Genomic DNA, 16,145 nt, shown 5'->3' with positions numbered 1-16,145 from the left:
TATAAAATATATCCCATGGTAATTCCCTCCCTCCCCACCCCCACACTTTCCCGTTTGAAATTCCATTCTCAATCATATTACCTCCCCATTACAATCATTGTAATTACATATATACAATATCAACCTATTAAGTATCCTCCTCCCTTCCTTTCTCCACCCTTTATGTCTCCTTTTCAACTTACTGGCCTCTGCTACTAAGTATTTTCATTCTCACACAGAAGCCCAGTCATCTGTAGCTAGGATCCCCATATGAGGGAGAACATGTGGCGCTTGGCTTTCTGGGCCTGGGTTACCTGACTTAGTATAATCCTTTCCAGGTCCATCCATTTTTCTGCAAATTTCATAACTTCATTTTTCTTTACCGCTGAGTAGAACTCCATTGTATAAATGTACCACATCTTCATTATCCACTCATCTGTTGAGGGACATCTAGGCTGGTTCCATTTCCCAGCTATTATAAATTGAGCAGCAATAAACATGGTTGAGCATGTACTTCTAAGGAAATGAGATGAATCCTTTGGATATATGCCTAGGAGTGCTATAGCTGGGTCATATGGTAGATCAATCTCTAGCTGCTTTAGGAACCTCCACACTGTTTTCCACAATGGCTGGACCAGATTGCATTCCCACCAGCAGTGCAGAAGGGTTCCTTTTTTTCCACATCCCCGCCAACATTTATGATCATTTGTTTTCATGATGGTGGCCAATCTGACAGGAGTGAGATGGAATCTCAATGTAGTTTTAATCTGCATTTCCCTGATGACTAGTGACGTAGAACATTTTTTTAGGTGCTTATATGCCATTCGTATTTCTTCCTTTGAGAACTCTCTATTTAGCTCCTTAGCCCATTTTTTGATTGGCCTGTTTGATTCCTTATTAGTTATCTTTTTGAGTTCTTTGTATATCCTAGATATTAATCCTTTATCAGATATATAGCTGGCGAAGATTTTTTCCCATTCTGTAGGTTGCCTCTTTGCTTTTTTCACTGTGTCCTTTGCGGTGCAAAATCTTTGTAATTTCATTAGGTCCCAGTGGTTAATCTGTGGTTTTATTGCCTGAGCAATTGGGGTTGTATTTAGAAAGTCTTTGCCAAGACCAATATGTTGGAGGGTTTCCCCAACTTTTTCCTCTAGCAGTTTCAAAGTTTCCGGTCTGATGTTAAGGTCTTTAATCCATTTGGACTTAATTCTTGTGCATGGCGAGAGAGAAGAATCTATTTTCATCCTTCTGCAGATATTTATCCAGTTTTCAAAACACCATTTGCTGAAGAGGCTGTCTCTTCTCCAATGAGTATTTTTGGCATTTTTATCGAATATCAGGTGGCTATAGCTACTTGGGCTTACATCTGGGTCCTCTATTCTGTTCCACTGATCTACATGTCTGTTTTTGTGCCAGTACCATGCTGTTTTTGTTACTATGGCTCTGTAATATAGGTTAAAATCAGGTATGGTGATACCACCAGCCTCTTTTTTGTTGCTCAGTATTATTTTAGATATTCGAGGTTTTTTATGATTCCAAATGAATTTTTGGATTGTTTTTTCTATTTCCATGAAGAAAGCCTTTGGAATTTTGATAGGGATTGCATTAAATGTGTAGATTGCTTTAGGTAAGATTGCCATTTTCACTATATTGATTCTTCCAAGCCAGGAACAAGGGATGTTTCTCCACTTTCTAGTGTCTTCTGCAATTTCTCGCTTGAGTGTCTTAAAGTTCTCATTGTATAGATTCTTTACTTCCTTAGTTAGGTTTATTCCAAGGTATTTTATTTTTTTTGATGCAATTGTGAATGGGAGTGATTCTCTGATTTCATCCTCTGTGTGTTTGTTGTTAGCATATATGAAGGCTACTGATTTCTGTGTATTTATTTTGTATCCTGCTACATTGCTGTAGGTTTTGATTAGCTCTAACAGCTTGCTAGTAGAGTCTTTAGGGTCCTTTATGTATAGAATCATGTCATCTGCAAATAATGATAGCTTGATTTCTTCCTTTCCAATTTGTATCCCTTTTATGTGTGTCTCTTGCCTTATTGCTATGGCTAAGACTTCCAAAACTATATTAAATAGAAGTGGAGACAGTGGACACCCTTGTCTTGTTCCTGATTTTAGTGGAAAAGCTTCCAGTTTTTCCCCATTTAGTAATATGTTGGCTGTAGGCTTGTCATAAATAGCCTTTATTATATTGAGATATGTTCCTTCTATTCCCAGTCTCTGTAGGACTTTTATCATGAAGGGATGTTGGATTTTGTCAAATGCTTTCTCTGCATCTAATGAGATGATCATGTGATTTTTGTCCTTCAACCCATTTATGTAATGTATTACATTTATAGATTTGCGTATGTTGAACCATCCCTGCATCTCTGGGATAAAGCCTACTTGGTCAGGGTGAATGATCTTTTTGATATACTCTTGTATTCTGTTTGCCAATATTTTGTTGAGAATTTTTGCATCTATGTTCATGAGGGAGATTGGTCTGTAATTTTCTTTTTTTGTTCTATCTTTGCCTGGTTTTGGTATCAGGGTGATGCTGGCTTCATAGAAGGAGTTTGGTAGGATTCCTTCTTTTTCTATTTCCTGGAAAAGCTTAAGAAGCAATGGTGTTAGCTCTTCCTTAAAAGTCTGGTAAAATTCAGCAGTGAATCCATCCGGGCCTGGGCTTTTTTTAGTTGGGAGATTATTGATAACTGCTCGGATCTCCATGTTTGTTATAGGTCTATTTAAGTGATTAATCTCATTTTGATTTAATTTAGGTAGGTCATATAGATCAAGGAAATCATCCATTTCTTTCAGATTTTCATACTTGGTGGAGTATATGCTTTTATAGTATGCCCCTATAGTTTTTTGAATTTCTCTGGAATCTGTTGTGATGTTACCTTGTTCATCTCTGATTTTATTAATTTGTGTCTCTTCTCTCTTTCTTTTGGTCAGATTTGCTAAGGGTTTATCAATCTTGTTTATCCTTTCAAAGAACCAACTCTTTGTTTCATTAATTCTTTGGATTGTTCTTTTTGTTTCTATTTCATTAATTTCTGCCCTAATCTTTATTATTTCTTCCCGTCTACTACTTTTTGGTTTGCCTTGTTCTTCTTTTTCCAAGGCTTTAAGACGAAGCATTAGGTCGTTTACTTGCGACCTTTCTAATTTCTTAATATAGGCACTTAAAGCTATAAATTTACCTCTTAGAACTGCCTTCATTGTGTCCCAGAGATTTTGGCATGTTGTGTTCTCATTATCATTTGACTCTATAAATTTTTTGATTTCCTTTTTGATTTCTTCATTGACCCACTCATCATTTAGTAGTGTATTGTTTAGCTTCCATGATTTTGTGTATGCTCTATAGCCTTTCTTGCTACTGATTTGTAGTTTAATTCCATTGTGGTCAGATAGAATGCAAGGAATTATTTCAATTTTCCTGAATTTGTTAAGATTTGCTTTGTGTCCTAATATATGGTCTATTTTAGAGAATGTTCCATGTGCTGCTGAAAAGAATGTATATTCTGCAGCCTTTGGATGAAATGTCCTGTATATATCTGTTAGGTCCATATCTTCTATGACCTCATTTAGTCCAGATGCCTCTCTGTTTATTCTTTCCCTGGATGACCTGTCAATTGATGAGAGTGGGGTGTTAAAGTCACCCACCACCACCGTGTTTGGTGTTATCTGTGACCTTAGTTCTAATAGTGTTTGTTTGACGAATTTGGGAGCCCCCATGTTAGGTGCATATATGTTTAGGATTGTAATGTCCTCCTGTTGGAGTGTGCCCTTAATCAATATAAAGTGACCTTCCTTATCTTTTTTGACTAACTTCGGACTAAAGTCCACCCTGTCTGATATTAGGATAGCAACCCCTGCTTGTTTTCTAGGCCCATTTGCTTGAAACACCGTCTTCCAACCTTTCACCCTAAGATAATGTCTATCCTTTGTAGAAAGGTGAGTTTCTTGAAGACAACAAATTGTAGGATCCTGCTTTTTAACCCAGTCTGCAAATCTATGTCTTTTCGTTGGGGCATTGAGACCGTTGATATTAAGAGATATTATTGAAAGGTGTGTATTTATGTTTGCCATTTTTGTGTGTGTGTGTGTGTGTTACTGGTTCTACCTGTGCTCTCTTCTGTTAACTGGTATTTGAGTATGGCTGGTTTTTTCTAGGTTCCTTATATGTGTGCTTTTCCTTTTGTTCAGCATGGAGGATTCTATCAAGTATTTTCTGTAGAGCTGGTTTTGTCTTCAGATATTCCTTTAACCTGCTTTTGTCATGGAATGTCTTTATTTCTCCATCTATTTGGATGGATAACTTTGCAGGATAAAGTAACCTTGGTTGACAGTTGTTATCTTTCAGAACTTGGAATATATCACTCCAGGCCCTTCTGGCTTTAAAAGTTTGTGTTGAATAATCTGCTGTAATCCTGATGGGCTTGCTTTTGTAGGTAACTTGATTTTTCTCTCTAACTGCTTTCAATATTTTTTCTTTGGTTTGTGTGTTTGGAAGTTTGAGTATAATGTGGCGAGGAGAGTTTCTTTCTGGGTTTTGTCTGGCTGGGGTTCTAAAGGCTTCCTGTATCTGTATTGGCACCTCTTTCCCAATTTGGGGAAAATTTTCCTCTATGATTTTGTTGAAGATGCCTACTATGCCTCTGGAGTGGAATTCTTCTCCTTCTACTATGCCCTGAATTCTTATATTGGATCTTTTCATAGTGTCCCGAATATCTTGAAATTCCCACTCATACTTTTCTATAAGTTTGTTTTTCTCTTTGTTGGACTGCATTAGGTCTGCCACCTGATCTTCTAGCTTAGATATTCTGTCCTCTCCCTCATCCATCCTACTGGTGAGATTTTCTACAGAGTTTTTTATTTCATTAACTGTGTTCTTCATTGCTAGTAATTCTGACTGGTTTTTCTTTATTATTTCTATTTCTCTATTTATGTCTTGTATTGCCTTCTTTATTTCATTAAATTGGTGTCCTGCCTCTTCTTTGATTCCTTTGATTTCCTCTTTGATTTCCTCTTTGATTTCTTCTTTGATTGTTTTCATGTGTTCTTTGACCTCTTTGAACATATTTATAATTATTCTTTTGAACTCTTTCTCAGGCATTTCCTCTAACTCTTTCTCACTGGAGGACATTTCTGATGCATTAATACTTTTAGGTGGATTTATATCGTCTTGCTTTTTAGTGTTTCTTGTGTTATAATGTATATATTTTTGCATCTTGGATTAAGTTAATGCTTGGATTTTCTAGCTAGCTGTGTATTCTTAGCTGTATCAATTGATTTGGTGTAAAATATTTTCAGGGTAGGACCTTAAGGTATTAGGTGTGGCTCTTAAGACTCTCAGAGTATCTACAAAGATGTTCTTAGGGGTTGAGTTTCCCTGCTATAGGAGTATTCAAGCAGGCTGAGTGGAATAATATACTGGTAGATTCTAAAATTTAGCTAAACACTGTACCCATTCCATCAAAAACAGCCCCGAGTATGTATGCAAGAGTAGTTATTATAATGACCAGATCCTCTATCAACAAAGAGGTTTAGATTTCTGGTCTGTTGAGGTATCCAAGTCAGCTTGTGACCAGGTGAGACCCTTCCCTGGTGCAATCCCAGTTACCTTGGGTGATTGTGGTCTCAGTCAAGTTGCTGCCTGGGTCGTCGGGCTGCTGTTCTGATTTCTGGAGCTGGGCACTTGCTTTTCCTACGGGGCAAACTGAGTCGCTGCCGCCGCCTCTGCAGCTGTTGTAGGTGCCACCGCCGGAGCCCCCACCACTGCTGAAGCTGCCATTGTCGTGTCCACCGCTGCTGCTCACCCCGAAGCCGCTGCTCTCCTGGGTCCGCTGCTGCTGGGGCCACTGGTACCGGTGCTGGAGCCGCTGAAGTTGCTGCCAAATTCTGCTCCTGCTTGGGTCCCGCCGTCAGCCCAAGTTGGCGTGGCCGGGTCCCGGGCCGCTGCTGTGTTCGCTGGAGGTGGGTTCAGGCGGCGGGGGAGGGGAGGGAGCCGCGGCTGTTCTGGTTGTATCGTGTGCTTTTACCTCGCGGTCTGCTCCTCCCTCCGTTGCTCACTGCCACTCTCCCCTCACGTTTCCCGAGTTGCGGAGAGCGCGGTGTGAGGGGAAAATCCCGCACCTGGCTTGTCCTGCGGCTCGAGCCGAGAGTCCGGCGGTTTTCTGCCGCTCCGCGGTTGCGGCGGGTAGCTGAGCCGCCCCGGGCCGCTGTTCCCGCCTGTGCAGGCTCTGGATGCTCTATAACTCTTCCACTTCTCCGCTGCCGCCTCAACTTCCTATACACCTCACTTTTTAGTAAAAGTGTGTATTTTGCTGAGTTTTTTTTGGTCTTCCCCCCCCAGGCTGTTTTGGCGTGGTACCTACGCCGCCATCTTAACCGGAAGTCAGAATATGAATTTTTGAAAAGTACTTTTATTTATTTGAGAGAGAGAGAGAGAGAGAGAGAGAGAGACTATGAGTATACCAGGGCCTCTTGACACTGCAAACAAACTCTAAACACATGTGCCGACTGTGCATCTGACTTTACATGGGTACTGGGGAATTGAACTGGGGCCTGCAGGCTTTGTAAGCAAGGACCTTTAAATGTTGAACCATCTCCCCAGCTCCAGAATCTGAACTTTTGAATATGCAAAGTGGGAAATAAGTAACTATTAGTAGATGAGGTGCTGAAATAGCTCAGGTGGGAGAGCCTTAGATTGAAGATCTAAGAAACTGTCAGTAAAAAAAATAAAATAAAATAATAAACCATGAGCTTAAATCCAAGTGTCCCTGACAAGTTCCTCACTCTAAGTCTTATTTTTCTCCTCAATAATGTAGTCATACGTATTATCCCTTAGGGGGGCTGCGACGATTCTTTGTATAAGCAATGGTAACAAGTACTTACTAATAAGTAATAAATACTAATAATAAATATTATTAACATAGACATACATATTATCCCTGGGAGTGGCTGTGAAAATTCTTTGTCTAAGCAATGGTAACAAATATTTACTAATAAATAATAAACATTAGCTATTACTTCTAAAATCTAGCCCCTGGACCACTAAGATACAAGTAGTAGTCTTCTCAAGAGGCTCAGCCTCGTTCTTTGGTAGAGCCTGACTCCTCGGCATCCCACTGCGGATGCGTTGCCACGCAGTAGAGGAGGCAGCTCTACCAGTGGAGCACGCATGCACCTGAGGCTGCGCGTCTTGGAGCAGTAAATGACATCCAAGGAGACAGAGCTCACACATATGACAGCAAGACGGAACGGTCAATTATGGTGGCAGAACAAGGACTTGGGTAATGAAAATGCAAATCATTTTCCACTGACCAAAATGGTAAACAGCTCCTCAAACACATGGCCAGCTGCTACTGGGGCTGGTGGGTGGGTGTGAAGGAACAAGTGAATGCATTCCCTTACCTCTCAGCTGCTGCAGTTCCAGATTCAGACTCTGAATGTGGCTCTCATAGAACTCGAGCTGCTCAAGGGTCTCTGCCCTCAAGGATTCGTCTTGCTTCTCCTCCAGCATCAAGTTTACCTCCTCCTGAGCTCTGGTGTACATGTCCAAGTCCTGTTCCACTTCCTGAATCCGTGCCAGCACCAAGGGGCATGGAGAAGTCTGCTCTGGGCTCTTTTCCATGTGCTCAGTGCCCTCTTTCTCTAGGGTGTCCCAGCTAGGATGGGGACCGGCAAGGGGCTTGGGGGAGGCTGCGTTCATTCTCTGCTGTGCAGAGGGAGGAAGGGGAGCTGGGCGAGAGGGCCTCACAGCCAAGGGGGGTGCAGGTTTTGGGCTCTGGTCAACCATCAAGTGGGGATAAGTGGGTGTTGGGGTGCAGGGTCGGGGTGGTGGTGGCCTCAAAGCTTTTCTCCTCTCGGGAAGCTCCTGTGGGGGGATTAACTTTGAGGAACCTCGGACGATATCCTTCTCAGAGTTAAAGTCCATGATTGAAAAGTGGCGTAAAATTTTATCTGGCTCTGTGCTGGGCCCTGACAGGCTCTTCTCAAACTCTATGAGCTGTTGCGTCAACTTGGAATCCAGATCAACACTGCTATCTCCCTGTGACAGTGGGGTGACTTTCACGGAGGGCCCCTTGCCTTGTAGTCTAGGCCTCCTTTGTGTGGAAAAGAAGCTGGAGGCACTTTCTTGGGATGTGTGGTGCTTTTGTGCATACCTTGCCTTCCCCTGAGGGCTCAGTTGGCTGGCTACCTTAGAGGCTGCAAGGGAAGCTGCCCTGTGAAGGAGGGGCTCTGGCTTCTGAAGAGACCTCCACTGGGTATACGTTTTTTTGGGAGGCAGGCTGGAGTAGCCTCTTGTCCTGGCTTCTAGAGAAAGAAGGTCAGCAAAGGGTTCTGAGCTGTGGTGGCTCTCCCATGCTGTAGAACAATACTGACTTCTCCGTACTTTGGGATGTACTTGAGGTTGGGAGGAAATACCATTGACTACCTCTGAAGGATCAGGTAGGGAAGAAGCTTGAGCAAAAGACGATTCCTGCTCCATGCCTGGGCTTCTGGGAGCCCCTTCTGAGATGCCTTCATCTTGACTAGAGTCCTTGTTTGCGTCATGCTCAGGAGTCAGATCATTTATTGGAAGAGGGGTGGTTTCGGGACAAACACAGTTGGGCCTCTCCACTTCATATTCACAAGATCTGTATCTTGGTTCCTCCACTACTGAGTCCTCCAAAGTATCCACAGAGCTTTCAGGGGTCTTGATGAGGCTACCTTCCTGTGGCAGAGCCACAGGATCCTCTACCCTGGAGCTAGGACACAACTTTACAAAACGGTGGGGAAAGATTCCTGTCCTGCCCTTCAGCCATCCTTCCAGCCAGCCATCTTCCAATGTCCCCAGAATTCTAATTTTATCCCCTACCTCAAAATCCAACTCATTTGGCTCCAGGGCTTGGAATCTATAGAGGGCAATTCCATAGGTCCCTGGCTGGGTGTCCTCCTCGTCAGCCCCGCTGTCTTCTTCCACAGGGAGATCTACCTCCCCATTGGCAAGACAGTCATCTCCACGTCCAGAACTCACAGACTTATCCACAGTCCTCAGGGGCCCCAAAAGCTCTACAAATCCTTCTGGAAAAATGCCTCTTCTCCCTTCTAACTCTCCTTCAAACCAGCCTGGCTCAGGAACTCCGATAATGGTAATCACATCTCCTTCTCTGAAGTCCAGCTCCTCATCCAGCTGGGCAGAGAGCCCCATGAGGGCCCGTGCCTGTCCCATGGAGTAGTCAGGAATCTGCAGGAGCGCGCTCTCTGAGTGCCACCGCCGGCTCTGGGAGGACAGGCAGAGCTCGTGGACACAGGAGGACGGGAAGAAGCCCCGAGCACCCCAGCAGCTTCGGCCTTGCAGCCATCCTGCAGTGGGAGCGCCATCGAGAATCACCAGGTCACCTGAGGACAGAGAAGCAAAGGTCACAACCTTGGTCAGAAGCCCAGCAGAATAATACTATCTTACTATCTACAACCAACAGTGCCACCTGTTTCCGTCTCCTCTAGAGACAGGATCTCACTAAGGAGCCCATGCTATCGTGGTAATCAGTCTGTTGCAGCCACCCCAGTGCTGGCAGGACCCACTATGGCCAGCTGCACCTTGTCTCTCTAAACATCTCTCATGAACATTTCTGATGATTAATGGAACTGGAGCACTTCTACGGACGTAAGGTTTTCAAAGTGTGAGACATGGAACCAAACCCTAAGAGTGGATCCCTGAGATCCTTTCAGAAGGTCTAAGAGGTTAACAGAATTTTCATAATACTGTGTTGACTTTGCAATTGTGCAAAAGCGGGGTTGGCCGTTCATAAACCAAGACAGTGGCAAACTAAGTGAATAATCACACACAGTCACTGTATTCTTCCTCATTATACACTTAGGTCAAAAATAAGTTTCAAAAATAATCACTCAAAAAACAAGTTTCAGGGACCAGGAGATAGTTCAGTTGATAGAATGCTTGCCTAGTATGCACAAGGCTCTGGGTTCTCTCCCCAGCACTACATAAACCCAATGTGGTGGATTAGACAGTCAGGGTCATCTTCAGCTACACAGAAAGTTCGAGGCCAGTCTGGAATACATAAACACTGTCAAAAAAAAAAAAAAAGTTTTAGGGCTGAGAGATGGCTCAGCACTACCCACTGCTCAGCAGCAGTTATGCCTGTATCTGGAGTTTGCAGCAGCAAGAAGCCCTGGCATGCCCATTTATACACTCACTCCTCATAACTAAAAACACTATTTTAAAAAGTGCTTGTGTGATTGAATCACACACATAAACCCTTGTTTATTTTTCATGTTTTTAAAACTAAGCACTGTCTTATGTGAAAGAATGGATGGCAGACCATCTGGCAGTTATTTTCTTCAAAATGAAACAAGTGAGTGAGCCTGTAAAACGAACAGCAGTATTTGTTGCCAGTGATAAAATTCCAACTTTGAAGCTAAAATTACAATTTTGGAAATCTTGTATCTGTCAGTGTGTGCTTGACAATTTTCTCATACTTAAAAGATTCTTTTCTGATCTTAACAAATTTTATGCTTTATGATAAAATGGTCAACATTTGGAAAAACTGAGTAACTCAATAAACCAATATTTTCCAAATGACCAATGAATGCTGTTATAAAATCATGCTTGGCTTAAAGATTCATTCCAAACACAAGAAATACATGACTGGGTTTTAGTGTTTCACTGATATTCTTTCAGATCTAACACTCCAGTTAACTCTTGTTGTTATTGTTGTAGTTTTCTTGAGGCAAGGTCTCACTCTAGCCCAGACTGACCTGGAACTTGAATTCATGGCAATTCTCTTACCTCAGCCCCCTGAGTGTTTGTAACACAGGTCAACTACCCAACAAAATTCTTTTTCTTTCTTTCTTTTTAATTTTTTTAAGATAGGGTTTCACTATGTAGCCCAGGTTTTTCACGGATTTGAGGATCTTCTGCCTCAGCCTCCCAAATGCTGGGATTAGAGGTAGTGAAATTAACTTTTTAAAAAATTTTATTTTCACTCTAGTCCAGACTGACCTGAAATTCACTCTGTGCTCTCAGTGTGGCCTAGAACCCACGGTGATCCTCCTACCTCTGCCTCCAGAGTGCTGGGATTAAAGGTGTGTGCCATCACACCTGGCTGAAATTAACTCAAGAAATTTTGGTGCTGTGTCAAAGCATATTCACAACTATCTGAAAAGGCTATAAAAATAGTTTTCCTGTTTCCAATTACACATCTGTGTGAGGGGTGTGGATTTTTTTCAATATACTGCAACCAAAAAACATATTGCAATAGATTGAATACAGATGCATTTGAGAGATCCTAGCTTTCTGCTATTAAATCAAACATTTAAAAGATTTATAATAGCATAAACCAATGTTACTCCTCACTAAATTTTTTGTTTAGAAAATTATTTTTCATAAAAATAGATTATTGGTGTTAACATGCAATTTTTTAGTGAATTGATAATTTATAAATTTCCAGCTTTCTCTGTGTATGTGTGTATAGGTGCGCATGTGCCATGACACACGTTTGGAGTCAGAGGACAAACTTGGGCTTCGGTCTTCTCCTTCCACCCTGTTTTGAGACGGCGCCTCTCTTGTTTGCTGTTGGGAAGGCCAGACTGGCTGGACCCTGAGCTCCAGGATTCTCCTGACTCTGCCTCCCACTGCAGTAGGTACCCTGGGATTACAGACATGTGTACTAATTTGCATCTCACTTAATATGGGTGCTAGGGATGTGAGCTGCAATTGACAGGCTCTCAGAGCAAGTCCATCTAGCCATCCCACCAGCCCAAATTTCCAGTTTTAATAGCTCAGCAACAACAACAAAACACCAAGATTTAAAAATGTTCCAATTGTATCACATGCCTTAAAAAAAACAGTATTATTTATTTATAAGCAGAGAGAGATAGGAAAGAGACAGAGAGAATGGGCATGCCAAGACCTCCAGCCATTACAAATGAACTCCAGATGTGCATGCCACTTTGTGCATTTGGCTTTATGTGGGTACTGGGGAATCGAACTCAGGTTGTTAGTCTTTGTAGGCAAGCTTAAGTGCTGAGCCATCTCCCCAGCTCCTCACAGCCTTTTTTTCTTCAAACTTTCACCATGATGCATGAAGGGCCTACTGCCCAACAATTTTTGCCCCTAACAACTCTCATCTTTGTTTCTTCATTTTCTTGGACAGGGTCTCACTATCTATGTAGCCCAGGGTAGTTGGGAACTCATGCCTCAACCCCCTAAGTGCTGGGAATAACCCTATGTGTGTTATCAAAAACAAATGAAACAAGTTTGTTCTGGACAAACTGAAAAGGTTTCTTTGTGAAGATACCAAAAGGCTATTCTGTATGTGCCACCATTCAAGCTCTGGTATTCATGATCATCTAGTCATAACCTCTCTACACCGTAGCCCTCCAATATGATCTCACCAATGCCATGAGAGCCTATCCTACACAAGAGGTCTTTTGCTTTTTAAAAAATTGTGTTTATTTGTGTGCATGTGCGTGTGCGTGTGTGTATACCAGGGTCTCTTCCCAAAAACACACCCCATTTGTTGCCTCTAGCGTTACGTGGGTGCTGGGGAACTGAACCCTGTCTGGCAGCTTTGCAAGCAAGCACCTTTAAGCACCCCCCACTTTTTAAAAAGCAGGGTTTTGCTCTAAAGGAGACTAACCTGGAACTCACTCTGTAGCTCAGGCTGGCCTTAAACTCACAGTGATCCATCCTCTTACCACAGCCTCGGAAGTGTGATTAAAGGTGTGAGATGCCATACCCGGCTATTGCCTTTAAAAAATTTTTAATTGTGTGTGTGTGTGTGTTTGTGTGTATGTATGTTCATGTTTACAGGAGTGGAAGGGGGGTGTCCATGTGCCATAGCACTCACGTAGAAGTCAGAAGACAATGATTATGTTTGTTGGGTTTTTTTTTTTGGTTTTTCGAGATAAGGTCTCACTGTGGTCCAGGCTGACCTGGAATTAAATATGTAGTCTCAGGGTGGTCTTGAACTCTCAGCAATCCTCCTACCTCTGCCTCCCGAGAGCTGGGATTAAAGGCGTGCGCCACCACGCCCGGCTCCAGAAGACAATGTTTTGACCTCACTGGAGGCTGGAGTTTCTCTCCGCTGTTCTTTGCCATGAGCGTTCTCGGTAATTCTCACTGTCAGCGTCAGCATTAGTGTTAGTGTGCTGGGATTTCAGAAGATGGCTATAGCTTCCAGCTTTTTACATGGAGTCTGGGGATTGAACTGGGATACTCTGGCTTGAGCAGTAAGCACTTTATCCACCAAACCATCTCCCAAGCCTCCCCATTTTGCTTTTGAGATGGGTTTTATGTAACCTAGGCAGGCCTCAAACTTGTGATTCTTCTGCCTCAGCTGCCTAAGTACTGGAATTATATATATGTGCCACCATGACCAGTCCACAGGAGGATTTCCTTTGCTTCCCACACATAGCCATGTCATTGTTAACTCCAAATCTTTTTTTAAATTTAATTTTAGCATGTATGTGTATTAATATTTGTATGTGTATGGACATATATGCATGTATGTCTGTGTGTGCATGGAGGTCAGAGGTCGATGTCTGTTTTCTTTAGTTACTCTCCACAGTATTTTTGGGGGACTGCAGGTGGTGTGTACACATTTATATGCAGATGTGTGCCCTGTGCACATGAATGTGGAGGCCAGAGGAGGGTACTGGGTCCTTCTTCAATGTTCCGCTTCTGTTTCACTGGGCCTGGGCTGGTACCAATGATCCTCCTCTCTGCCCTACTCCCCCAGGCCTGAGGTCACAGGCATGGCCATGTGCTTATATAGCAAGCACTCTTACCCACTAATTCATCGTCCCAGCCCTATCAACTCAGTTTTGAGACAGGGTCTCTCTCTCTCTCTCTGAGCCCAGAGCTCACTGATCCAGCTAGATAAGCTAGGTCGCCAACAAGCCCTAGGAAGCTGCCTGTCTCCTCCAGCACTAGGATTGCAGCACATGCCACTGTGTCCAGCTTTTGTGTGGGCGCTGGAAGTGTGGAATCAGAACCTTCTTGCCTCTACAGCCAGGGCTTTCCCAACTGAGTCATCTTTCCAGCTCCTGAACTCCAAACCTTCACTCATATTCATCTGTGACCTAGATAAGAAATCGCTTTCATCTCAAGTCCTGGCTCTTGGGTGTTGGCATACAAGGCACCAAACATAAAGTTTTAGACTTAGTGGAAGGTACCCAGCATGTTTTCCTAACTTGATACTGTGTTTAGATGCTCCTGCCAGCGTCTTGGCTTCTATCTCTGTATGCCTTAGTTTATGATACTGTTTCCATTGGTCAGAGCTTTGGGTCCTGACAATCATATGTGTTTTTTCCTCTACTAGCCCCAAGGCCTGCCATGTGGCCCCAGAGGGAACTCACTGGTGACATGAAAGCTCAGATACAATGGGCCTCTGAGTGAGTAGGAAAATCAAAGCGTGCCACAGCACCCACTCTGCTGGCCTCGAAGTGACTGGCTCTCTTAAAGCTGTAGAATGACAGTATTCTCACTGGCCAGGTTTCCAGGAACTTGTATTTTCCTATTTCCCACAGAGTGGCTGTTTGGATAAGCTTGATTTCCTCAAAGAGTTGCCCCTCTGCTGGTTATTAATATGTAATAATGGTGCACTTACAAAACACAAAACACTCCCACCTGCACATGCACATGCGTGTGAGTGCACAGGCACACATACACACAGTAGTCAGTTGAGATCTTGGAAGGCACTTTAGTTCAATGCCCTTGTTTTGGAGGCTTTGTATTGTTGCTTGTTTCCTTGCCTGGTCTTATAACCATTTTTTTTCAGGAGCTGCTCATTTTCATCAGTCATGCAAGCAGTTCCCCTGGAACCCTGGGTACTTCTTGAGGAATAGAGGTTATCTAGTGGTCATTTCCAGACTGCGTAACAGCAATGTAAGGAACTTGAAAACAGATAAGAAGGCAATATGTAGCCTTCAGGATCAACATGAGCCTTTGTGATTAATTAATCTCATCCACATTGTTTGTTTCCTCTGGTCTTTCTTTCTTTCTTTCTTTCTTTTTTTTTTTTTTTTTTTTTTTTTTTTTTTGGTAGGGTCTCACTCTAGCTCAGACTGACCGGGAATTCACTAGTCTCAGGGTGGCCTCAAACTCAGTGATCCTACCTCTGCCTCCCTGGTGCTGGGATTAAAGGCATCCACCACCACACCTGGCTTTTTGTTGTTGTTGTTAAAAAAAAAAAAAAAAAAAAAGAGAGAGAGAGAGCAGGAAATTGATTGGAAGTAAAATGACAGGCTCAAATGCAAATCTCCTTTAAATCTGACATGTTCAGTCTGGGTCTGTGGGACTAGGTTCTTCTCCCACCCCACTTGTGTCTCAATCTGCCCAGGGAATTGAGAGTTCTGTGCACACTGGCCACATGATTTATTCAGGTGCTTATATGAGGCATATCAGAACTTTAATCCTGATACCTCACACTCATGGCATTAAAATTTATGACACATGTGCTTTGACCAATAAAGATCATTCATCAGTTTATTTATTTATATATTTATTTTCACTCAGAGAGAGGCAGAGAAAGGAAGGAGAGAATGGGCACACTAGGGCCTTCAGCCACAGCAAAAAAAAAAAAAAAAAAAACAAACCTCCAGATGCATGTGCCACCCTGTGCATCTGGCCCTATGTGGCCACTGGGGGATCAAACACAGGTTGTTAGGCTTTGCAGGCAAGTGTCTTAACCACTGAACCACATCTCCAGCCCCATCAATTTTTTTTTGTATTTTTAAAAATATGTATTTATTTGAGATACAGAGAAAGAGGCAGATAGGGAAAGAATGGTTTGCCAGGGCCTCCAGTCACTGCAAACAAACTCCAGATGTATGTGCCACCTTGTGTATCTGGCTTTATATGGGTATTGGGGAAATCAAACCTGGGTCCTTTGGCTTTGCAGGCAAGTGATTTAACTGCTGAGCCATCTCTCTAGCCCCCCACCATCAATTTATTCTTATTGGATTTTAGTTTGAGAGTGAGATAGCCCATAAATATGAAGTCACAGACAAATCACAAGCATTCTGCATTAAGTGATGCAATTATGAAGGGCATTCCATAATAAGTACTTTGTAAAGCTTTTTACCTTTCTCTTTGCTTTTGCTTTCTGTTTTTCCATCTCTATTTTCTTGAATAGTCAGTAGTACTGACCACCTATACTGACCTCT

The 16,145-nt window shown here is 42.8% G+C and overlaps 1 protein-coding gene across 2 annotated transcripts in view; it reads right to left on the bottom strand.

Moving 5' to 3' along the window:
* Window positions 1-16,145, bottom strand: part of LOC101608951 (dynamin binding protein) — a 133,225-nt gene that overhangs the window by 68,914 nt on the left and 48,166 nt on the right. For both annotated transcript variants that reach the window (XM_045152050.1, XM_045152056.1), the window contains exon 4: window positions 7,389-9,359. In XM_045152050.1, coding sequence (XP_045007985.1) covers window positions 7,389-9,359 — 1,971 coding nt within the window. The remainder of the gene's footprint in view (window positions 1-7,388; window positions 9,360-16,145) is intronic.

This window comes from Jaculus jaculus, chromosome 1 (genome assembly GCF_020740685.1).
Source record: "Jaculus jaculus isolate mJacJac1 chromosome 1, mJacJac1.mat.Y.cur, whole genome shotgun sequence".
In the NCBI taxonomy this organism is placed as follows: Eukaryota; Metazoa; Chordata; class Mammalia; order Rodentia; family Dipodidae; genus Jaculus; species Jaculus jaculus.
The sequence above is the reverse complement of the archived record's forward strand: the minus strand, read 5'-3'. Positions and strand labels throughout refer to the sequence as shown.